This window comes from Urocitellus parryii, chromosome 3 (genome assembly GCF_045843805.1).
Source record: "Urocitellus parryii isolate mUroPar1 chromosome 3, mUroPar1.hap1, whole genome shotgun sequence".
In the NCBI taxonomy this organism is placed as follows: Eukaryota; Metazoa; Chordata; class Mammalia; order Rodentia; family Sciuridae; genus Urocitellus; species Urocitellus parryii.
Genome location: NC_135533.1, coordinates 198,339,989 through 198,365,070, shown reverse-complemented (window position 1 = coordinate 198,365,070; position 25,082 = coordinate 198,339,989). Strand labels below are relative to the sequence as shown.

At 48.7% G+C, this 25,082-nt stretch overlaps 1 protein-coding gene across 2 annotated transcripts in view; it reads right to left on the bottom strand.

Moving 5' to 3' along the window:
- Vipr1 (vasoactive intestinal peptide receptor 1) overlaps positions 1-15,472 on the bottom strand; it is a 45,384-nt gene extending 29,912 nt beyond the window's left edge. For both annotated transcript variants that reach the window (XM_026408081.2, XM_026408082.2), the window contains exons 1-2: positions 15,262-15,472; positions 4,470-4,575 (exon numbers count right to left, since the gene is read on the bottom strand). In XM_026408081.2, the coding sequence (XP_026263866.2) occupies positions 4,470-4,575; positions 15,262-15,339 (184 nt within the window). In that variant the 5' untranslated portion in view covers positions 15,340-15,472. The remainder of the gene's footprint in view (positions 1-4,469; positions 4,576-15,261) is intronic.
- Positions 15,473-25,082: the final 9,610 nt, after the last annotated feature.

Genomic DNA, 25,082 nt, shown 5'->3' with positions numbered 1-25,082 from the left:
GCAATGACCAGAGCTTGGACTCTTGTTCTATTTTATGTAAAAACGTAAGGTGCTTTTTGCACAGGCTTAACATACATGAAGTTTTCCAGGAATGTAACCATTGAGAAAAGGGGGAGAGGAATATATACCTTGTTTTGTTCTGAACTTTAGAGTCATTTGATGATTTGGGAAATCATGTTACCCACAGCAACACTGTTTGTGATATTTGAGTCACTGATATAACCACCTGCATATATCAATCTGCATTTATAGCCCTCACATTCCCAGAATTTATATTTATAGGTACAACCTTCAGACCATATCTTCTTATCTTTTAGTGCAATCATGCCTGAATGTGTACACAGCATTGTATTACAAGTTACTTTCCTTTTTGTTTGTCTTTCATATTATAGCTAGAACATCTTTTTTTGGTAGCACAATGACCTTTCTTTTTACGATTTTTGAGAAAACTGACATTTAGATTTCAAAAATGTATCACAAAATTCTCATCAGCAGCAGTTTAAGGAATTTCAACAATGGTGATAGATCCTACTTTACTGACACAAACAAGACTTTTACGACACACTCAGAAAGCAAAACATGTCCCAGAAGGGCCGATTATAAACCCTATTTTTTTTTAAAGAATGAATATGAGTGGATTGTGAATCTCATTTTATAATAGTAAAAAGTGACCTTAGAAAAAATGTTGTTATAAAAAGGAGGTGTTGGGTACAATGGGGTGACAAGTATATGAGGGTTCACCAAGGTTTTGACACTCTGCATAAAGCTCACACATCAGAACAGATGCTTCCAGCTCAGTTGGGTTAGGAATGGTGATGGGGGCATCAGAGAAACGCCTGCAGCACAGGCTGTGGGCTTCGCTGTGTAGCTATGAGTTTTGCAGGACCTGGCTAGTCAGGGTCGTCTCCAGAGATCTGATTTACTAGGCAGATGCAAATGCCATAATTTTGCCTCTTTAGGATCAGGGTGCCCTTGAGTGACTACAACTACTCTGGACCCCCTCCCCTGGGGGAGGCTTAATTGTCTCTTTGCAATCCTGCCAGTCCCATAGATTTGCTCAGGAAACCCAACCCCTGAGCCAAAGTCAACGCCAGCTGGGCCAAGCCCAGCCCAGCCCAGGTCCGAAGGTTCACAAGTTCCCAAGAAGGGGGCCTGGGAAGAGGAGGTGGAGGGATGTCCCCACTTAGGGGAAGAGACTCTGAGTGCTGGATTGGGGCAGCAGTGGGAGTGGAGACTGGAGGCAGGGACCTCTGGGTTTGCAGTAGTCAGGTGGCACCTGCAGCTAAAGGCTGAAGAAGACACTTGAACCCTGGGGTCTGGTTGGACTAGTCTCCCTTCCTCGTGCACCCCAACCGCTTCCACCCCAACCTACCCCAAGAGCACTTTCAGCCTTGGTCTGGCTGCTGGTTCTCCTCCTTTCCTGTGCCAGCCTCTCTGGAGGCCACGTAGAGGCCTGTCAGGCCAGTCAAATTCTGCTTATGGTTTAAGACCCTGTTAATGTCAAACACATGTAGGCTTGGTATGTGCCTGGCACTGTTCTGCCCTCTTTAAAGGAATAGCTTATTTAACCCTTCCACTTCACATCTGAGGAAACTAAGGCGTCATGATTAGGCATAGCTGAAGGTCACCTTGCTGGTGGGAGGTGCAGCCTATTCGCCTGTTCCCACTGCTGGTTTGAAGGGCTCCGAGACATTTCTCTGTGGATTTGGTTGCTGCTGGCCTTTGTTTACCCTTCTCTGACAGTGCCTGCCACACCCTGTTTTGTAGGCCAGCTATTGTTGTTTGGGTCCCCTCCAGACTTCAGACTCTGAAGCTCCAGCTGCCAGCACAGTCTGGGGAGCCGATTCAGAACCCGGCTTCTGGCCCGGAACTTGGCTTCACCAGAGGTGGATTAGAAGAGAGGGAGACTAGGCCCTGACCTCAGGTAGGTCACACTGGGCCTCAAGGAATCACAACCAAACAACTGGTCCTGAGGTGCAGGCCATCAAGTAAGGCAGGAAGCCAGGGAAGAGGACAATATGGGGGATGTGTTCGGGGAAGCCTCTTGTAGAAGGCAGGGTAGGACTGGTTGCTGAGGCAGCAGGGTCAGGGAAGAAGTGGAGGGGTCATAGCCATGAAAATGCTTGGTATGTGGAATGGCCTGTTGGCCTGGGAATATTTTTTGTGTGCCCACTGGATGGGATTGTTATCCCAATAGGAAAGCCCAACCTGAGGCATGAAATAAGGAATGGCAAGGCAGGGTGGCATTGGGCCTCTGCTGTGTCATTTTCTAGAAGTGCATGCACAAAGAGACACATATTCACACAGAACCCCAGGCGCGTGCACAAGTGTGTACACACACACACACACACACACACACACTTATGTGGGCATGAGAAGACTAGACACAAGCAAACAGGTACAGAAGGCCACACAATTCACAGAGACGGACATGCACAAGGACAGACCCATCTGAGCATACCATGGACATTTACTCTAATAGAAATGCTCCCAAATTGACACACAGGGGCACAGCATACCAGGCAGATGCATCTAGGCATGTACAGGCACATATCCACGACTTCTGGGGATACTCAGAGTCAGAGCAACAGACCCCGGAGAGACAGACAGAACCCCAGATAGGTATGCACCAGAAGTGTGAACTCACATGTACAGGAACACACACCCAGTCCCACACAAGGTCACGGGCAGACACACAGCCCATAGACCCCCGCCTGCCCTCCCCTGGATCTCAAGCTGGCTGCCGAATGACAGGGTGTTGGCACTCAGCAGGCACCCGGTGCCAGCAGTGATCTCATCAACATCACGAGGTGGCCTGCCCCAGGGCTGGGAAGGCACAAAAGTGGGGCCTAGAGTCTGGGGTCTGGGTCTTCCAGGCCAGCCCATGATCTGAAGGCCTCCTGGGACCTATCTGCAGCCTGATCCTCCTCTCTACCCTTGCAGGCAAGTGTGGACACATAAGCAGTGGGCAAGTCTAGCTACCCCTTGTCCCAGGCCTTAGTCCCGGGACTCAGGAGACAGGGTCATTTTACCCTGTGAGGGGCAAGGCCCATCTGTGAGGTCACATACACTCACTTATGTGTGCAGGAGATAGAGCTTGGGCATCAGAGCCAGGGAGCAGGGGCTCAGGAGAGGTTCCATGACTGTCAGCCTCAGGGCCATAGCTGGGGATCTGGAGAACCCAGCAGGACAGAGAGGTGCTCCTGACTCTTCATTGAGGCTGTCCCATCCCTGTAAGCCTAGCCTTATAGAGATGACCTGGGATGGAGACCCAGAGCAGGTGCAGTTACTTCACTCTCTCTGCCTGAGGAACCAACTTCTACCCTCAGTGAGCCTTGAACCTGACCCGCCTGGCTCTCAACAGGCAGTCTGCCTTGGTATCCCCACTTTCCCAGCCTCTCTGCTTCTCCAAACCTGTTCACCCTCCAAAATCTGGCTCAACCTTCTGTTGCTGAGCTGAGGGGAAGGTACTATCATCTGTCCTGGTGGCCCTGTCCTGGGCAGCTGGGTACCACTCTTCATACTACCAGGCTGGAGTTCTCCCAGATCCTTGAGGAGGAGCAGCAGGGACTCTCATGTGCTCAGCCTCTAGGGCTGACCTTGACTGGTCTACTAAGCAGGATAATGAACTGATGGTTCCTTGGGCCTGCTGAGGGTGGGTTGGGATGGGGAGGCCACTGTGTGTGCCTAAGGACTATTATGTATGGGCAGTGTCACTGTTAGTCCTCTGGGTATTGTGGTGGCAGCATTTAGGGTTGGGAGAAAGAAGCAGGGTTCCAGCTTCTCTTATGATTAAGTATTCCAGATTTGTCCAGATTAGCCTAGTACTCCTTGCTCTGCATTTCCAAGATGGCTTTGAGCTTCCAGGTAGTCCCTATGGAGGTCACATGGCTGAATGCCCCACTCTTCCTCTGAGATGCTACCAGTACAATGGTCTAATCCTAGAGTATGGTGTTCTAGTTCCAGGCCTCCGCATCCTCACTCTAACCAAGTCCGTGGCTAGAGACTTGATTCAGTAGTGCTCCCATTGGGCAGCTACTCCAGCCTCTCTCTGGGCTGGGCTGGGTGTCCTGGAACTTGCCTGCCTTCTTGTCTATAAGCCTCTATCACCTAGAACCCTGGACCTCCCTTCCTGGATGGGCCAGCAGCCATAGGTATCATCCCCACTCATTTTGAACCCCCAAAAGTAAAGTTGGATCCACACCATTTTCAGAGCCTCAGATTAGTAGGTTCTTTGTTGATAGCTGGGAGCTCCCCAGACCTGGGGTAGGGTGAGGAGAACAGGAAGACCTGTTCGCCCTTCTTTCTCCCAACTTACCACCTAGCAGCTCTGTGGTGCAATCCCTGTCCCCTGTGATCTCCATCTAACCAATGTGGAGTGTATGTGACTTGGACTTCAGCTCACAACAGGAGCTGAAGACATGGGGCTCCATGGGGTCTGCAGCTCCTCTCTTCCCATGGGGCCTTACCTGCTGTCTCATTCTCCAGCTGGGCCTCCTCCAGGCACTCCCTGTGCTGCACCTCGATCATCTGCAGATAATCACATTCCTGCTGCAATCTGGCTGCCCGGCCGCCCTGTGGGAAAACAGACAGGGGGGTGCTCATCAGCCTTGTCCACAGCCTGCCTCTCATCCAGGACCTCCAGGAGCATGGGACCAGGTAGGACCCAGTCAGGACTTCCCTGGGGTGATCCAAATGCCATACTGAACCCCCATCCCAACCCCAGACTACATATCCATCCTAGGCCCAGACTGGACCCTGACCCTGACCTAGATCTGACCCCACATCGTTGTCCATTATTCCCAAAGTTGGTCTGCTTTGAGGGCACTGTCATGGCTTCTAGGTGGCTCCCCAGTAATGCTGCTTTGACCATAAGTGTGTGGCATGACCCTGGCAAGGGATAAGAGAGCCTCTCCTTCGATCCCTGAGCTGGTCCACTGGAGTCTGCCATTCTTCAGCTTGGCCATTCTCACCTTAGTCTCCCTAGATGGCTGGGGCTCAGCTGGGCTACCCTGTTCTGAGGAGCTGGATTCCATCTTCCAATTTGTGTGGCCAGGCCTTGGAGGAATCCAGGAATAGAGGCATTTTCCAGCTTCTGATCTCACTCCAGGAGCCTGTCAGTCCCATGCTCACTAGATTGGGAAGGGGTGTGCCTTGTCTAGACCTTACCTTCCTCCTCCTTAGCTTCTGGATGATTCAAGCTATACCAGATCTAATGAAGGTCAGGGAGGTTTAAGACTCCTCTAGAATGTCTTGAGTTCCCACTAGGCCTCCTCTGTCTCTGGAAACTGGAGGGAAGGGGTGGAAAATCCTACACTTCTCTCCTGCTTTCCACAGTGCTCTGGACAGGGATCAATGTGTAGGTAGGGCAGATCAGTGTGGGAAGACATTGGCACTTGGGCAGACATGTGAGTAGGGGTGATGGCTGTATAGGAGCAACCAGAAAGAAAAAAAAAAACAGTTTTTGGAAGTTCTTGAGTGGGAAAAGGTGGGTTAAATCTACCATGGAGGAACGACTAAGCTGGTGGTAGCTCCTATCTGTCTCTTTGACTTTAGAGGAGTAGCAGCCATTCCTGGCAAATCAACAAGTTTTCTTTTTTATGCCCAGGAAGGATAATATTGCATTAGCACATAGGAGAGGATCCAGAAAGACTTCTCCAGAATCAGAGATTCTTAGTGTCTCTTTCAAATTGTTCTTCCCATCCTGGGACAGGGTCTTTACCTCCCTGGGCCTCAGTTTCTCTTTAGGCAAAATGGATCCCAACCACCTTCCCTGCTGATTTGAAGGTTTCTTGAAGTGAGTCTGTGGGAAGAGCATAGGTGGGGGCTTCCTTTCATTTCCTTCCTTTAAGGGGGTCCCTATCTGGACTGCAGGCACCAAAGTACACAGCAAGTTGACCATTGAGCTAAGTAAGTCAACCCTGTGAAGAATGTGCATCCCAGGTGACAGTGACTCTCCATTGTCATCAAGGGAGAAGGGTCCCAGCTGAGGCTGAACAATCCAATGCCTATCAGGCTGCAAAGCTGAGTCTCTTTCACACCAATAACTCTCTCATTCTTTGTTGAAGGCTTTATGGAGCTTTGTTGTTTGACAGCTCTCCTACAGTCCAGCTTTCCCGTATGTGGTTGGTACCATGGCTGACCTAGTTCAGGTCCAAAGAAAGGTCTCCTTGTCCAAGACACCTTTCAGACTCTCCCAGCATCCAGAACCCTGCCCATGTGCCACTGGCCTGGAAGCTAAACAGTGAACATGGGTCTCATCTTGGATCATTTACTTTGCCAGTCAGTTGGGGTAAACACCTGAGCTGGTAAGTCATTTAAAACTTGGCATATTAAAACACATCTGTCATGGAACAGGATACAGTTATTTGCAAAACAGTTAAAAGACAGGAGACTTAAAGGAAACTGTGCCGAGGGATTCTCATTGGGTGGGGGGTCACGAGCTTCCCCTCTTTTCCATGAGGGTTATTCAGGCTGAAATGCTCACAATGCTGTGTCTTAAGCATTGTGCCTGGCTCATACTCAAGTTTGGGAAGAAGGATGGTCAAGAGGATCCCAGAGATGGTCTCTAAAAGAGAAATCCAGGGACTGGCCACCCTAAGCAAGATCACTGGTTTATCTTGCTTGTCTAGGAGCATGCTTCTCCTGCAGGTACCTGCCAGCCCTGTTGTCTACCAACAACAGGGTTCTTTATGCTTTCCGGGCCCCTTCCAGCCTCTCCTGATTGTCCTGCCCATCCTCACCTCCCATCACACTGTGACATGAAAGCTGGATGGAGGAAGTGGAGGGGACATCTTGTTGTTTCTACCTTCCACCACCCTTTACTATTCTCTGGTGCCACATCCTCATCTCTATCTGGGAAGCTGTTTCCTTCCCTACCCCTAGTTCATGGGGTTACGATGAACCCTTTTCCAGAGGATGGACATATGCCCAAGACTTAAGTCAATCAGAGCATTCCCAGCCACATTGCCTGGCACGTGCCCAAGTCAGGCTGCTCAGAGCCAGAAGGCTCACTCCTGGGACTTTGGATTAAGCTACTAGGCAAGTGGATTTACTTTTCCCCACTGGATTGGAAACCTAAAGGAGGCAGGAGGGGCTGGAACTTCCATTACCATCTTGTTGACAAAGGGAACACAGTAATGAAAACCATACAACTGAAGGCAGAATAAAGAGATGGAGAAAAACCAGGTTTTCTTAACATCATCTAAGCCCTTGATTGAAGCTGTGCCTGAAACCAGAACTGTTTCCCACAACATGAGCCAATGCCTTTATTTATGGCTTAAGCCAGTTGAGTTTTCTGTCCTTGGAACTCAAAATGTTTAATGTTATGGTCTGAGGACAGGAAAATGGATGTCCTTACTTTCTAGGTCCTCTTAAGCCAGGGCTATGATCTTTCAGTTGACCAAGAGATACATTCCCCCTGCCCAGTCACTGTGGGGACCTAGGATTCCTAGCAGCTTATGCCTGGAACTCTCTGAGAGTGAAAGAGAGTTAGGCCAACTTTGCTAACCAACTCTGCTTCCCCAGAAGCACAGCCACAGAGCCCTTCCTGAGAGGTAGTTTAGAGAAGCACTTTGGAAGAGAGGTGGGCGTAGGAGTGTCCAGGGTAACCCAGGAGCTTGGGATGTCTCTGAATCAAGTCGGGGTGACCTAGAAGATGAATTCTTCCTTTGACGGAATATAATTGAGTGATGGACCTCATCTGGAAAAGATTAGAGGAAATGGAGAACCAAAGAGGGACCTGAGGTCATCCAGAAAATGTGCATTCCCAGATGGGACCAAGTCTCTGACTATCGGTCTGGACAGTATCAATTCTTTTTCATGGCCCTGCCTTTGGCCTTCTGGTCAACCATTGCCCTTTAAGGGCCAGGGCCAGGACAGTTCCCTGTAGTCCTTATCACTGAGGAATTCAGGCAGACTTTGGACTTCCTCTCCCACTTATTTCCCTTTTCTAAACATCCTCATTATCCCTCCAGACTCCAGGTACACACACAGAGTTGGAAAATTCCCTGGCCCAATGTAACCTAGTCTTTTCCAGGGCTGTACATAGCTGGAGTGTGGACATCATACAGAATGAGTAGTAAAGCTTGGTCCTGGAGGATGTGTAAGAGTTGGACATTTAGAAGTAGAGTTTGAGCATCCCAGAAAGCAAGAGCAGTGTATGCATCAGCATGGAGGCATGACAATACCTAGCATATTCAAGGTTGCAAGAGGCCTGGTGTGGCTGCTGCAAGCAATTCTGAAGGCATCATGAGATGAATGGAGACATGCAGGAAGGGGTGGAATTGGAAAGGACCTTGAATAACAGTTCAAAAGTGACAGGCTACAGAGGACCCTCAAAGATTTGAAGCAGGAGAATGAGAATGGGGGGATACACATTTTGCAAAGATCCCTTTGGTTGCAGCTGGAGGGGTACAAGGGAACGTGAGTCCTTGAGAGGAGCAGCTATTTCTGAGGGGGATTTAAAATGCAACAGGAGGATTAAGAGAGTCAGGAGAAAGCATTTTCTGCCTGCAAATTGGCAGGCACTGGGAGCTAACCATGGATAATTTGGGCTTCTGAGGTTTGTCAAAGGTTGGGGCTCTTTTTCCTTCCTGGGACCATCAGAGGAGGGAGGGGAGTGGGGAGGAGAGGACAAAATGCTCAGGAGTGTTCATTTATCATCTTTTCTGTTACTGCAGTCCTGTGAGGAAACCATCATGACCCCGACATCTATTTAAACCTTCTCAACTTGAAATCTAGAGGTCACAGACATTGAGGGAAACTGAGAACCCAGAGAGGAAAAAGCAGTGTGATCAAAGGCACATGGGGGGCTGGGGATGTGGCTCAAGCGGTAGCACCCTCGCCTGGCATGCGTGCGGCCCGGGTTCGATTCTCAGCACCATATACAAACAAAGATGTTGTGTCCGCCAATAACTAAAAAATAAATATTAAAATTAAAAAAAAAAAAAGGCACATGGGATTTTCTGTATGGCATTTTGTGTCTGAGGCAGAGATCTTGTAGTCAGGGAGGTGGGGTGGGGGGGGAAGGAGAGGAAGAGAAAAGGGCAGGAAGGGAGGGGGCTGGGAGTGGGAAAGCAAAGTAGATCATGGAACCTGGAAGTCACAGAAGAGAGGAGAAACATGCTCTCAGCTTTGCGGAGGGCACTAAAAAAGTTGACAATAAGATCTTTATCTTATTGTGAAATGGCATGTGGAAGCCAGCTGCGATGACAGAAAAACGTGTTATCCTGGGCCTAACGGTTTGACCTGGGAACTAGTCACACCATTATGCATATATATGACAATTCACTGAGCCATCACTTCAGATTTATACATTTTACTAATTAAAATCTCAGGGCAGCATGGAGCATGCCATAACCCCTCTGGAAGAAATAGCACCTCTTACTGAAGCAAAGTCCAGTTAAAAACCACAGCTTCTGGAAACAGACTTCTGCCAGCCTTGTCTATAAAATGGGGCAAAAGTACCACCAATTTCTAGGATTGTGTCCAAGGTCACTATTGGAGGATATCAGCCTGGCAATAAGGGACTGTCTATAAGGATTAACAGTTATTGTCACATCCAGTCCCCAAGCCAGGTTGGCCCTGACCCCATCTTAGTGCTTTGCATAAGCGCAAGCAGCCTGATTGGCTCACCCACTGATAAGTGGCAGCTGTAACCACCAGAGTAGAAGTGTCCAGTCTGTCTGTTCTCCTTCCCCCATATCCCTACCTTGCTGATTCTGGCTTTTCTTCCCTCTCTCAGTAGCCCAAAGCCAAATTTTGCAAACCATACTTCTTCTTGGGGAAGGCTGGGATCTAGAATGGTAGAAGAGTAGAATGAGAATACGTGTGTGTGTGTGTGTGTGTGTGTGTGTGTGTGTGTTGGGGTTGAAGTGAGGAAGAAGGGGAAATATAAGGATACAGGTTTGGGCTTGGGAAAACAAAACAAAACAAAAGTTTCCAGAGCTCAGAAAGGAACCAGGACGAGGGCTCTCATAATTAGCAGAATCTAAGCAAAAACATGCATCCAGTTCCCATCTGAGAGTGCTTCTTAGAAGATTTCCTTTGGGACATGAAGTTTTTCAGGCTAAATATTCACTTTAAATCCTCTGCCCCTTGAAAGTCATCATAGGCACCCTCTGGGAAGTGGGGTTGACAGGATCTAGTTTACAAACAAGTTGTCTGTGAGCCATGCTGGTGTTGGGGCCATCTGCAGAGGGCTAGGCCCCTAGAACAAGGAGCCACCAGGCTGCATGTCCTCAGTACCAGGCAGTCTCCTCTGGTGACTCAATATACAGGAAGAACTTGTTTTGGAATTAGATAGGAGGAGGCACTTCCTGAGAGATATGGATCTTCATATCTTGAGCTACACAAGAGGGGGGATGCATGTAAGACTGATCCAACTGGGTGGAGCCCCGTTAGATGCTCATTGCCAATGCACACTGTTCTCTTTCCACGCACCTGCCACCTTGTTATCCAATTCCATCAGATACAGATATAAAAGCTCCTGGGATAGGACAGTTCCCTGATGTCACCACTCACTTTGTGGTGCTTCATTAAATGTGATCGGGGTTATTTGAATATTAGATATTAAGGACACTAACATTCGAATTTTGTTATGTGTGATAATGTAGTTCTATAAGAAAATGTCCTTCGATTTTAGATGTGTATTTCAAAATAATATGGGGTTCAAGGTCAGGATGTCTACAATTGACTAAATATACTTAGGAAGAAAAGCAAATGATGCAAATATTGTTATAGCTAATAAATGTCAAACCTAGCAAGTATTTGCATGCTCATTATACCATTCTTTCTACTTGTTCATACCTTGGAAAATTTCCACAGTAAAAATGAAAAAAAAAAAAAAAGCAGCTGGGAGTGGTGGCGTGTGCCTGTAATCCCAGAGGCTCAGGAGGCTGAGGCAGGAGAATCTTGAGTTCAAAGCCAGCCTCAGCAACCGAGAGGTGCTTAGCAACTCAGTGAGACCCTGTCTCTACAAAATAGGCTGGGGATATGGCTCAGTGGTCAAGCACCTCTGAGTTTGACCCCCAGTAACCCCCACACAAAAAAATCTAGTCTTTGGGGATGGTACCAGAAGATCTCAGAAATGACAACCTCCCAAATTAACAAGTGAATTACAACTCCATACAGAGAATGCATGGAATGTAGCCTTTGAATCACCTCTTTACAAATCCCCTGTTCCCCCACAGGCAGAATCACAGCCTCTGGGACAGGAGTCCCCTGTGCGTCCCTTTGCTAGTAAAGAAATAAAACTTCTTCTTCTTCTTTTTTTTTTTTTTTTTTTTTTTTTTTTTTTTTTTTTTAAGGCAGCTGGACATGGTGGCACACACCTGTAATCCCAGCTACTTAGGAGGCTGAGGCAGGAGGATCAAGGCCAGCCTGAGAAAGTTAGTGAGAATCCTGTATCAAAATAAAAAATAAAAAGACTGGTGGTGTAGCTTACTGATAAAGCTCAGAATTTGGAAGTCCTTGGTTCAATCCCTAATACTAAAACAACAACAAAAACCAAAACTCATACATGTTGTAGGGAGATTAATTTTTTTTTCTCCTTCAGAAAAATTTCTAAAGTACATCTTAGGTACTTAAGGTACAAGAGGGGGTGTAGACATAGTGCAATTTTGTTGGGCACAATGAATGAATACCTTGTGCTGAGAATTCAAACAGGAGGGTAGATTCTGGGAGACTGAGAAAAGGGTAGGGTTTCCTTTAGTCTCTAGGCTTTGTTCATTCTCATCCATGGCCAGAGGGGCCACCGTAGGGGTTCAACAATGGCAGGAGGGTGGCAGGCTAGAGGTCCTATGTTGATGTTATGACCCAGTTTGGATTGCCACTGAGGCTGCCCCACAGTATGCATTACCCACCACCCAGCCCTCTCTGAGAGGACCCATCATCTATCTGGAGTTGGAGCTTCACCCCCAGATTGGCCATCTCATGAGGTCACAGTCCCCATTCCCAGAGCTCCTGGCTACCTTGGATAAGGGTCCCTGGGTCTCCCTAGCTGGGGATCAGCACCATCCCTGGGATTTCTGTCACAGATAACACAGCACTTTTGCCACCTTTACCTCCTTTGAAGCTCATAAAGGTCTTAATGGATGCCCAGCCCTGTTTCACAGAGGGTCTGGGGCTCAGGGAAGATGCCCCAGTCAGGAGGGGGAGCTGGCTCTATTCCAGCCCTGTCTTCCCATTTTTCCTGCACACTGAACCAATGGTTCTTGCTTTCTCTTTTGAGATGAGGAAACAGAGGACCACCTGCAGAGATTAAAAATGTTTCCCAGGTCAACTGGCCCTTGCTATGGATGGTTTATGGGCTAGGTTTTTAGTCCCCAATAGGGGCTGGCTCCCCATGGAATCCCCAGAAACTTCAGGGAAGGCTGAATCACAGGGCACCAGGATGGGAGGATGAAAACTTCCAAGAATAGCTTCTTCTTCTAGCATAGCCCCCTGGAATCCCTGAGCAGGCCTAATCAAGGTGTCACTTCCCTTCAGGGGGCAGCGACCTGATTTAGCTGCAGTCATGTCAACCCCACCCCACCCCCACCCTTGTACCAGAGATTGAACCCAGGGGTGCTTAATCACTGAGCCACATCCCCAGCCCCCTATTTTTGTATATTATTTAGAGATAGGGTGTAGTCATGTTTCCTAAAGCCGACAGGGTGGCCTGCTGGGGGCCAAGAGGCCAGGGCAGCTGTGGATAGCCCTGTAGTGTTTGAAAGCAAGTGGCCAGGGCAGAATGCCTAGGACAAAATGATGTCCCCAGAGCAGGTGGCCAGTCCCCTGCCTCAGCAGATAGAGGAGCCATGCTTTCCCTAAACCCCTGGCCATCCCACACTGAAGGCAGCTGGGGGAGTCCTCTTCCTTCTGGGATCAGGCAAGAGAGGATGTTTTATGGTCTGGGGTGGAAGGCTGATTCATTTAGTTAAACTCTTCAGGACATTGTCCTGCTTCCTCCAGAGAGCCTTCCCTGACTACCCAGTTCTGAGAGGCAAAACCCCAGGACCCTTCCTCCTGGGTTCCCCACCCAGGAGGGTGAGAACCTCCCAGGTTCTGAGAACCTTCCCAGGGTAGGATCTGGGCCCCTGCCCCAGTCTTGTGCTGGCATTGCCCTGGGCGGCTCTGCTTCTGAGGGAGGAGCCCGGCGTCTACTGTCCAGGGGGCAGGAGCAGTGGAAGGCTTGACGGGTGGCCTTGGGGCAGACTTCCTCCTCTGAGACACTAGAGGTTTTCTTTCCTTTTTTTGCTTCCCTGTTCAGAGATTTCCCTTCCCCAGGCTGAGGCCAGGGCACCATAAACAGGAGTGATAAGGCTTTGAGCTTTCAAACTGAACTTTGCAGCTGCCATTTTATGACTCTGATAACTTCTCCCCATCCCCCACCCCCCTAGTCCGACTGGAGCAGAATTACCTAGTGTCCATTCCATGAGGGAGCAAGTATGGAGGGAGAAGCAGAGAGAGAAATGGGAACCTCTTACGCCAGCCCACCCTCAACCAGTTCTGGCTTCTCCTTGACCTGTGGACCCAGTCCTGGTCTGGGCTGTGAGGAACAGGGGAGAGTGAGACACCCTGTCCCTGATCCTGGGGGATGGGCAGAACAGCCTGGGCTGGGAGGTGAGTAAGCCTGAAGGGTAGCTGGGGGAGGCTGAGTAGGCCAGAGAAATCGGAGAAGGTCCTCTGAGGAGTGCTAGGATTGGGCACCAAATAAGTAGTGGAAAGAGAAAAGAATGAGAATTGGAGGAGCCTGGTTTGGGTTGTCTCAGGATGCAGAGGGCAGATATGGTCTGGTGTGAGAGGCAGGCTTCTCTGAAAACATTGTGTCTCAGGGCACAGAAACTTCCAAGGATGAAGGAATGTGTTGCCAATGGTAGCCCAAGATCCCTGGCTCATCCAAAAAGATTTTGAGGTGGCTGGAATCCAGGGATGTGAGAACCAGAGGGTTGTTGGAGTAGCCTATTGGGGTAGCCTCTGTGAGCTTGGTGAAGCTTGGAAAGCTTAGAAGGTGGGTCTCATGTCTATCAGTGTGAGGGGTAGGGTCTTAAGGCCAGCTAATGAGCTTCCCGTCCCCAAGGTATGCAACACACCAACTAGGTAGAAAATCAGATTCCTGCCATGGGAGAGGGTGGTTAGAGATCTTGGGACAGAAGGGATTCGATCGATAATCAAGATCACCCACCCTCCCACAGCCAAACTGGAGCTGGTTCCAGAACTGGAGTTCTCTTGCATTGTAGGTCCTGCTCCAGCAGCAACTCTAGGTTCCTCAAGGGATCGGGTAGATGTAGGGAAAAACAAAAAACAAAAACAAAAACAAAAACATCCTCTGTCCAGTTCTGATTGGTGGGGAAAAGGTGTGGCTCTGACGTCTCTTGAGCTTCACTTTGCCCATTTTACAAATGGGCTTGGGTAGACTCAGTGAGTCTTGAGGATTTTGTTGTTCTTGGGTAGATGATCCAGCATCTGCCCTGTGGCCTTGAAGAGCCATCCACAGCCACGCGTGAGCACACCCGCAAGTGGAGCACAGGGGTATACATGGGTCAGGGGCATACATAAGCTTGTCTGGAGGAAGCAGAAGTAGGAGGAAGAGACGGAAACCACAGCTTGTTGGCCATTGGCTCCCTGATCAGCTCTCCCCATGCATATGACTGGTCCCTCCTGTTAAAAACCACCCCTACACCCTCACTGCTCACCACCATCCTCCTTGGACTCCAGTATTTTCCTGCTCTCGTCGTCTGCCTGTCACCCACCTGATCCTAAGAGTCCCTTCCCAGGACCTGGGCTCCAACGCTGGGATCTGCTGCTGAGACCTCATCCCAAACCTAGCCACAACGTCCCAGGGACACCTCTACTCCGGCACCACACAGAGAGCAACCCTCACGGTCTCCCACCCGCAGTCTATCAGATCTTCCATCTCAACCCACCACAGCACCGACTCTGCCACTCTGTCTCTTTACTCCGCGTACACCATGCACTCAGAAGGCAAGTTCCGGGCCCTCTCTTCTTCCCAGTCTGTCTGTCAATCCCGGGATCACCTCACTGTGCGGGTTCTGGGCTGCGCTGGGAAGGACTGGGCACAAACTAGACCCCACCTCTCGGGTCTAGATCCGGTTGGGGGTTGAGGGAGGAGGCGAGAACCTGGAGCTTTGTGCGCCTTATTCCTCACCGGGTGCCCCTCATCGGCCTTACCCAGACGCGCGCACAGATGGCCCGGCTCCCGCCGCCCCCACTGCACCCCCAAGTGCGGGGAATCTGGGCAGCTGGGCAGACACTTACCGCGGGGCCGAGGGCGCAGGCGAGGGCTCCTGCCAACACGCAGAGCCAGCGGGCGGGCGGCGGGCTCGGCGGGCGCATGGTCCGCCCTGAACCCGCGGCGGGCGGCCGGTCGCGGGTAAGAGGTTGGCGGACGGCGTAGCTCGGAAGATGGCCCGCAGCCTGACAGAGTGGCGCTGGCACAGTGGCCCCAGCTCTAAGAGGCGCTGCTCTGGGGCTGGGGGCGGGCCGCGGGGGCTCGTCTGACGGGCGGCGGGTCTAGCCAATGGATCAGTGGAGGCGGGGCCGGCGCGCAGGTATGGGGCGGGGCTGGGGCGCCCCCGAAAGTGGGGAGTCCCCGGAGCTTCCTCTTCCAATCCCACGCGTCACTTTTTCGTCGTGAGGCATTCATAAGCTTTCGCCCCTCCGGGCTCATCTCCGGGGATTCTCAAGACCCCAGCACGCCCCATTTTTCCTTGCTTGGCTCACGACTTCCCCGAGCTCCGGGATGCGGTGTCCCACCTCCGTCCACCCCCTCAGTTCTACTCCAGAGCGCTTCACATCTGCCTTTGGAGCCACCTTCTCCAGGAGGCCTCCCCGCCAGCCTCCCTATTTCCCACTTTTGCGCATCTTTGGTCTCTGGAACGTGAAACGGATTACAAGACAGGAAGTGCCACTTATTTTCCCAGGCCGAGGGCTGGGGCCCGCATTGGGTTCAGGGCTGGCAGCGACCGGGGGTAGGTGGGACGCGTTGTTTGGTACATTTTCAACTGACCGGTGTTCTCTGTCGCGCCCGAGAGGCTGGGCGAGGGCAAAAGAGCGGCAAACGATGCCCGATGATCTTCGGTGCCGTTTCTGTTTTGGGGTCAACTGGCGGGACGTGCTCTGCACTGGCAGAAGGCCCTGGCCTTTTATACCCCGAGGGGCCCTGCTCCAGGGAGATGGGAGCGTCCGCACCCTCGTGCGTCTCGGCTCGGGCACCTCCCAAGGGAGGCTGGGCCGAAGTTCCAGCGCCCTCGCGCGGGGAGGGAAGGTCTGACCTAAAAGGAACCAAGAGACCTTGTCCTCATCCCGCCTTCTTTATTTTACAGCTGGAGAGACTGAGGTCCAGAGAGGGTCCAGTACTCGGCTGCCTGCCTCTGGCGCTGCGCTTCCAGGCCCGTCGGTCGCTGGGTGATTTCGAGTTAGCCTCTCTCCACAGCCGGTGCTTCGGGCTCTGTTTATTCGCCTCTAGAACGGGACGCCCTCTGAGCGCGTCTTCTTATGAAACAAGCTCAGATAGCTGCCTTGCCTCTTTCCGAGGGCTCGATCTAGCACCATAGAGACTAGAGGTGTGGTGGCAGCGGCCAGGATGGGAGGAGGGGAGTGGATCAATATGAATAGAAGGAGTGGCTGTGTCCAGTGGAGAGACGGAGAGGGCTGCGCGTCTACACTCAGGAAGCAGAGCTTGCAGCGGCTTGCACGAAATCTGATTCCAGGCGTCTGCTGACCAGCAGGTGCGCTGGAGTTTCTGAGGACCTGCTGGGGTTTCCCTCCTTACAGCGCAGGAAGCTCCAGTTCCTGACTGCTGTTGGGGTGGGCTTGAGGAGAGCCGGTAAAGGATGAGCACTCCGGCCCCTCCTGGGTTCCTTTTACTTGTGGTGTACCCTGGCTGTCTACTTTCCCTCCTTTCTCTCTTCCAGCATTCCGTCACCCCTCACCTCCTCCTCTCCCCTCTTTTGTCGACCTTCTTTCAATGGTCCTCTATGAACCACTGGCTATGCCCTGGATCCTGTGCTATGCACTGGTGGCATAGAGGTGGATACGTCTGAGGCCCTCCTTTAACAGAGGAGGACCTGGGTAGTTATTGCTCTCCCTACAGTTTCCACCTCCTTTTCATTAATTAGGGAGCTTCCCAACATGTGGGGACTGGAAGTGCCTCTGCTCTGGTCTTTTTTTTTTTTTTTTTTTTTAATATTTATTTCTTAGTTCTCGGCAGACACAACATCTTTTGTTGGTATGTGGTGCTGAGGATCGAACCCGGGCCGCACGCATGCCAGGCGAGCGCGCTACCGCTTGAGCCACATCCCCAGCCCCCTGCTCTGGTCTTTCTGGGGTTTGGACCCAACCACTCAGTGAAGGGAGTGTTTGAATGATGGCTGGCCAGTTCCTCAACTGTCAGTACTCCTGGGGGGCAACACTGTTTGCTCAGGACTTAGCTTCTGCTTATGATCCTGTGTACCACCTTTCAGGCTTCAGTACCCAGCAGGGCAGTTGAATCATGTCTTTATTCTGAGGAGTCACCTCCGCTGGTGCGGCACCCAGGAACCCTTGATGTGAACAGCAAATCTGTGCATCTTGGCTCTCATAACCACCACCACCCCTTTCACATACACATTTGCCTAGCCAGCTGCAGGATGCTGGTATCTCACTGGTGCTGTGATATCCTCCTGGCCTGTTGAAGTTCTCCTGTTCTCTCTGAGATCAGTGTTCTCAGGTACTTGAGAGAGTACTGAGAGGGATGAGGATTGGGGAGTAGGAGGGATCCCACTTTGCCATGTGACTCTTACCTGGTGGCTGTTGGACAGGGTAAGAAGGGAGAGAGAGAGAATCTTAAGGTCATCAGTGAGAACGGGATAGCCTGTCTACACGAATCCCCTCTTCAGTTGAGGGCTGGATGGCTGGGCTGGAGCAGAGAGGGAGACTAAATAGTGCCTCCTTGTGTCCTTGTAGTTCTCCTCCCAGGAAAGGGAAGGTGACTCAGGGAGAATAGTTTTGCAGTACATTCTTTGCAATGAAAATCATTTCTTTGTTCTCTCAGAATTGTTCCTCTGGGGCATCCACCCTTCCTTACCTGTCTGAGGTCCCAAAACATATTCAGAAGTGAAAAGAGCAGAGAAGAGAAAATAGCAGAAATAAACAAAAACCTAAAAAAATTCAACCAAGGCTAAACTTGACCATGCTTCAACTAATTGCTCCAAAATGTCTTGTCCTGTGTTCTCAGACACTGGGGAAACCAAACATGGACTCACTCTTGGGGAGTTCTGATGAGGAAGTCATTTTTTGCTTACTCAGGTGACCTGAGGAGGCTTCTGAGAGGGGAGGAAGTGGAGGTGGGAGAGACAGGCTACAGGGAGTGGAAGTAGTTACGTGGGATGTCTGTTCCCTACCTCCCTACACTGTGCCAAGTCTGAGCTTCTCTAGTGGCCTTAACAGTACAGACAGGGGAGGAGGGCCACAGACACCTCCTGCTCCCAGTCCCCATATCCTTCTGCATTTTCTGAATGTTTTGTTCAGAGTTCTCCCCACCTGGATTCCTGGCATTTCCCCTCAGACTTTGGTTCAAGCTCCCGCCTCCCTCCTGCTTTTCAGAATCACAGGGGTTCAGAGGATGCAGGAAGTGGGGGAAAAGAGATGGAGACAGAATCACTTGCCATCCCCCGTGACAACAGGCACAGCACAAGGGAATCTGCAGTTACTCATTGGGAGCCTGCCTGGCTTCCTGCCTGCCTCATCCCTGCAGTGTGTGCCACCCTCGCCTCCTCCAGTCCTTCAGCCCCTCTCATAATCAGGCACACACTGTCTTAAAGATCCTGCATAGGAACTCAAAGGTGGCAAGGTTCTTCAGTAGAATGAGAAGGGTGGGGACCTAGAGTGGCCTTGACCTGCATAATGAAGGTCAGAGGAAATGACCTGACCAGGGGGAGTCACCACTCCAGGATTCTCCATCCACATTACTGTTAGGATATAGGCAAGCTTTGCCTTCTCTGGATTTCTGGACCAACACCTGAAAGCCTATATTCATGGAATGGGTCTGGCAGCTCCAGGGTTATGGGGTGCTTACTACCTCCCCAGGCTGTTCCTTCTTTGGGGGCCATTTCTTTCTGTGTGTAGGTGTATTTTAACTCCAACTTGTGGTTTAGTGGAGGGTAGGAGATCCCTTTGGTAATAGCATGGATTTTGTTCATTCATTCACCTCTCACGTATCACCTATCCTGGTCTGGCCTTGTGATGGGGCTAGGGATTTGAGAATCACTTAGACACATCCCCTTCAGGAGATTCTAGCATTGCTTGGGCAGGGGTTAGGGAGGAACTCTTGCTATTGCTAAAAGTGAGTTTAGGAAGAAAACAAAGTTCATGAAGTACAGGTGATAAAGAAAGAATTTTTCAGACTGCCAGATACAGAAATAAAGCCCAGGGACCAGTTCTGGAAAGGCCAATCATTGATCCTGAAGAATGGGGCTTAGAGATGTGTGGGGGAGAGGGAGTGTCAACTATAGGTGCCTCAGTTTAGCTTGTCCTGGGAGCTTGTCCTGGAAGTTTATTGGATGGCAGGGGGTCCCTATGAAAGATAGAGAAGAAAGAAGAATTGGGCAGAGAGATCCTTGGACTGTTGTACAGATCTGAAAGTAAATTTCTGCCAACCCAATTGTGAGTCCCAGAACAAAGATTGCACATAGAAGCCTTAGTCACTCTACTGTACTTGGTCAATGGTTGGGGTTGTCAAGAAGAACATAGTCATGGCTTAAATGCTGTGGTAGGCCCTGAAGGTAATATAGCTAAGGCTGTCACATGGCATGCCCTATGGCTAAATGGCACAGGAAATCTTACAGTGGGGAAACTGAGGCTTGGGAAATGAAACAGGGAGGGGGAGATTCTGCCCTGCTCTAGGGGATAGAGAAAGAGGAGAACTTGGTCTGCCCTTGGGAGCTCTTAGTCTAGGCACAGAGAAGAATGACCTGAGAATTCCTTTCCTCACAATCCTGGGCTCAGTTTGGTTCAGGGGTCAGCAGTCTATCACCAGGCAGCTTGGCATGAGGGTCATGGTGCCGTGAGTCTGGGAGACTGAAGAGGGAGGGACTGCTCCCTCCCATTTACTCTCCAATGACAGCCACAGACTCTGGCCAAATGCTTACTGCAGCAGGTACGAGTATGTGTATGCATGTGTGTGTGTGTGCATGCATGAGTGCACATGTATGTCTGTCCATATGTTTCCGTGTCTGTATGTGTCCTTGTGTATGGGCATGGGTCTGTACTGATTCATCTGTTCCCAGGTGGGAGTCAAAGTAGGGCTTGGCTGGTTCCCAGGAGAGTAGAGCTGGGGAAAGCTAGGGTCAGAGAGGGATGAATCTCAGAAATGGTGCCCAGGACCACAGACATCTCCAGACTGTTTCTCAGAGCTCATTTCTGGGGCACTAGATTCCACGGGGAATGGCATGTTCAACCATAGGGAAAGCTCAGAATGACTCCACAGGGAAGCTCAAAGTTCTCATATTCACTTCCCTACTCCAAGGCCTGTCTTCCTGAATTGGTATGTCATTGACCTTGGGCAGAGATTTGGAAGAAAGACATAATGTGAGTGTGACAAAATAGACATTGACTTTAAATAAACATAATGCCACCAGAGATTCGTGTGAGTTAAAAATTCGTAGATATACATGTGAAAAAAATGGCAATCTCCATGTAACTCCCAAATAACCAAAAGAAAAAAATGAAACTTAAGAAAATACCAACAATCCAATAAAAGGTTGTGTGTATGGGAGGATAACCAAGAATACATGATATATAGAAGCATAAAAGCAGACATCAAGAATAACTGTAAACATTAATTATCATAGTCAAAGTAAATGAGAATTTTTAAAATTTGTTTTAATTAGTTACACATGACAGTATAATGATCTTGAGTAAATGAGAATTTAAGGTGGAAAACAAAACAAAACAAAACAAAAAAAAACCACAAAGAGGACAATTCATATTATTAGAACATTCAGTCTATCAAGAAGGTAACCCCAAACATCTATGCATTGAATGAAATAGCCTCAAGGCATATAAAACAGGTATTTTAAAAGGGAAGAACTGTCAAGTCTACAATGCTTCTCTCAGGAATTCTATTCAGCCATTAAAATAAATGGACAAGAGCCACACATCTCTCAATAGAGGTGTGCATAACTAAAATAAGCTGTTGAACAACCAAAGCAGGTTGCAGAATGATATGTATGTTACAATGTTACTTAGGTAGATTTAAAATTCTGAGAACAATACTAAATATTTTTAGTATTTTATGGACACATCATAATATAGTGAAGGTATAAATAGTGTTCAGGCATGGTAAACACCCAAGCCACATTAGTGGTTACCTTTGCATAAAGAGGGAAGAGAAAGGAATAAAGTATATTTATTTTTAATTGCTGTGTAACAAATTACCACACATTTAGCAGCTTGAAACAATATTCATTTATCATCTCACATTTTCTGTAGTCAGATGTCCACATGTGGGTTAGCTGGGTCCTCTACTGAAACCAAGGTTTTGACCAGAGCTATAGTTTTGTATGGAACTCAGGGTCCTCTTTCAAGTTCATTCAGGTTGTTGGCAGAATTCAGTTCCTTGGAGCAGTAGGACTCTTTTTTTTTTTTTTTTTTTTTTTTTAGCTCTTAGAGGCAGACTTCAGGTCCCAGCCCCATGACCCTCTCCATAGGTGTTTGTGTTTACCAGGCCAGTAAGACAGCACCCATTGTATCTTTGAACCTCTCTGATTTCTGTTTCCAGACTTTAGATCTTTTCAAGAAGGGCTCACCTGATCAAGTCAGCACCCCCTATACTCAAGGGGAGGGGATTATACAGCTCCCCCCCACTACAGGAATCTTGGGCACTATCTTAGAATTCTATTAACCATAGGAAAGGATACACAGTGGGTCTCCAATAACACTGACTTATTTAAAAAAATATCTACAGCAAATATGGCATTATATTTCTAATGGGACTAGGTGGTAGATACAGTGGATCTGATTTTCTTATTCTTTTGTATGTTTGGAAATATTTCACCCATCAACACAATAAGTTTAATCCCCCCACCTGCCACTAAGTAACTTTTGTATTAAAGGAATAAAAACTGGGGGCTGTAGCTCAGTGGTAGAGTGCTTGCCTAGCATGGATGAAACACTTGGTTCGATTCTCAGCACCACATAAAAATAAATGTGTTCATTTACAACTAAAAATATTTTTTAAAAGAAAGGAATACAAATGAAATTATAAATTAATCTATGATTCCTCTAAATACCAATGAATATTAAAAACCAAGTGGTCTGGATATTATATAATTAGAGAAAAGTTTTAGCTTTAATTTCATACATTAAAAAAAAAACACTTAAAAAAATTTACAACTAAAAATAGTAAAAAAGAGCCAGGCAGGGTTGTGAGTTCAAAGCCAACCTCAGCAATTTATCAAGGCCTTAGGTAACTTAGAGACACCCTGTCTCAAAAAATATAAATAAATAAAAAAATAAAAAAATAAATAAATAAATAAATAAATGAAAAGGGTGCAGTTTGGTGATTAAGTGCCCCTGGGTTCAATCTCTGGTAAAAACAAACAAACAAACAAACAAAAAACCCAACCAACCAACCAGCCAAAAACAACACCACAAACTATAAAGAAACAATAAGTTAAGTCCAAGGAAAGAAAAAGAAATTACTAAAGATAAAGTACTGAAATAAAAATAAAATATTCAACGAATGACTGAAATAAAATTTTTCCTGGACAGAAGACCTTTGAAGAGACAAAAGGTTAGCAAATATGATCAAGAATAAAAGTGGAAACATAAGAAAAAGGGACATAGTTCCAGGAATAGAGTATTTTAAAACTACAAAAAGATACTCTTTCTATTCCAATATATTATTTGGACACCTAGGTGAAATGGGTGATTTTCTAAAGAAATAGAAATTATTAAAATCATCCCTAAAACTAAACTCAAGATAGTTTTGTAGGAAAAGTCTATTAACCTTGAGTGGGTGGATACTTCCTATCAAACTGCTCCAGAGTAGTAAAGAAGAGGTCGTGTTTACCAGCACGTTCCATGAGTTGCCATGATAATCATCATAAAACAAAGGATAAGCCCAAGAAGAGAAAACTGTGACTCCATTTTACAATTTAATGCATACTAATAAATTCATGAATCTAACACATAATTTAATTAACATCTACTTCACATTTCTGTTAATACGGAAACATGGAAGTAAAAATGAAACAACAAGGTCAACAAAACTCACTTCCTGAGCTGAGGCAAGGGAGACAAACCATGGCCCCCAACGGGGCAGGGTTGGGACAGCATGTATGAAACACTTGCTGAGGGAGCGTGTTGCTGGCCGCTGTCTATTGAGGTGAGGGCACCCGGGCAAGGAGGGGTATAAGGCAAATTTTATCTGCAAGTGGTAAAACTCTGCAGAAGAGGACCCTGACTGATAGCATGAAAGTTGCTCTTGATAAGCCAGATGTTCTCAAAAAGGGAGGGCATCAGAGTCTGGGCCTCTTCCATCACAGAGAGGGTAGAACCCAGCCCAGCCCTGGGAAATAGCAGGCAGAGTCTTTGCTCTGGTCCTTGCAGGGTAGAGGTGGGAGCTGCCACTTGACTTCCTTTTTACCCAGCAGCAGGACCTAGGATTTTACCTGGGGCTTTTTCAGCAGTCACAGTGTGATTTTGTTTTCCAAAGTGAAGGATGGGTTCTAGGACTGGGACCCAGCCAATGGCTTGAAGACTGGGAGAAAAAGCAAGAGACCTGGACTAAGTTGGGAGAGCCTGATTCAGGTTCTGCCTTTGTCCTACACCCTCAGGACCATGGTGTCCTGCAAAGAGGCCTTGGAGTCCCTGGGGCCTGACTGTGGCCACAGGCAAATAATGAAATGCTCCTTCTTGTCTCATTTATTATTCTGATTGCCATCAGAGTCCCAGCCCCATGCTTTTCCCTCTCACATCTTTGGGAACATGCGTCTGCTCTCTTCATGGACACAAAGCCATTTTAGGATCGCAAGGTTGTCTCTAGAATAATCCCTGATGGCCACCCACAGGTGGCAAGGTGAGCTAGTGTGCTGCCACTGGACAGGGACTGTGGTCTATAATATGGGGCCTCTGTGAGTCAGAAGCCTCCAGTCTCTCTCCCAGTCTTTTCTTCATTTGGATAGGAATCTCAGACTGGAGCTCAAGAAATATGTTCATCATTATTTTTTTTAGAATTTTAATGAGTTTTGACTATAAAGACATTACGTCAGATGGTAGGAAATAGAAACTCAGCCTTTTTGTCTCCTTGAGTGGTTTGTGCTGGGAAGGCATTAGGAAACCCCTACTTTCCATCCTCCCCTGGGTTGCTGGGCTGTGTGGGTTGGTGCCAAGATCCATAGTAGCTCAGCCTGGGTGGTCCTGGCAAGTCCAGGGGCTGAGGCTTTGGAGGCCTGGGAATCTTGGTGGAGCCTCATCCCAGGTTCAGCCTCCTGTAAACCCTCCAGTTTCCTCCTGAGGTGGGGAGCAGGTGCAGGAGGCCGTCTGGAGGCATCAAGAAGTCCTCCCTCCTTCCCAATTCCCAGGCTTGGCACTTGAAAACAAATGCCTGGACAGGAAATGTCTTGAGCCCACTTCTGCTTTCCTCCCAGCCTCAACCCCCCTCTGTGGTAAGAGAGGATTTGCCCAAGAGAGGAATTATTTCTAGGGAGAAGAATGGCAAGGACCGTCCCATATTCTCAGAGCAAATCTGGGCCTTACCAGCTACCCCCACATACCCACCCTCACCTTTCCCCCAGTAGGGCCAGAACCGCTTTAGGCTAAGGTGATACCTGCTCTGAGGACGGAGAGGCACTCCAGCAGCAACCTGTTTCCTTTTTTTGAGGGGAAACATGGAGGTGGTAGCCCTCAGCAAAGAGAGCAGCAGGAGCCTGCAGGGAGTGGTGGTAGTGCCTGGGTGTATCAAACTGGAGCTGCCTGGCAACCTAGCTGCCGAGAAAACCCAGATGAGTGTGACCACCTGTACAAGACTGGGAACTAAGCCAGGGTGACACTTGCTGAAGATGAATAGAGCTTTGAGGAAGAGAGATGAGGAAGGA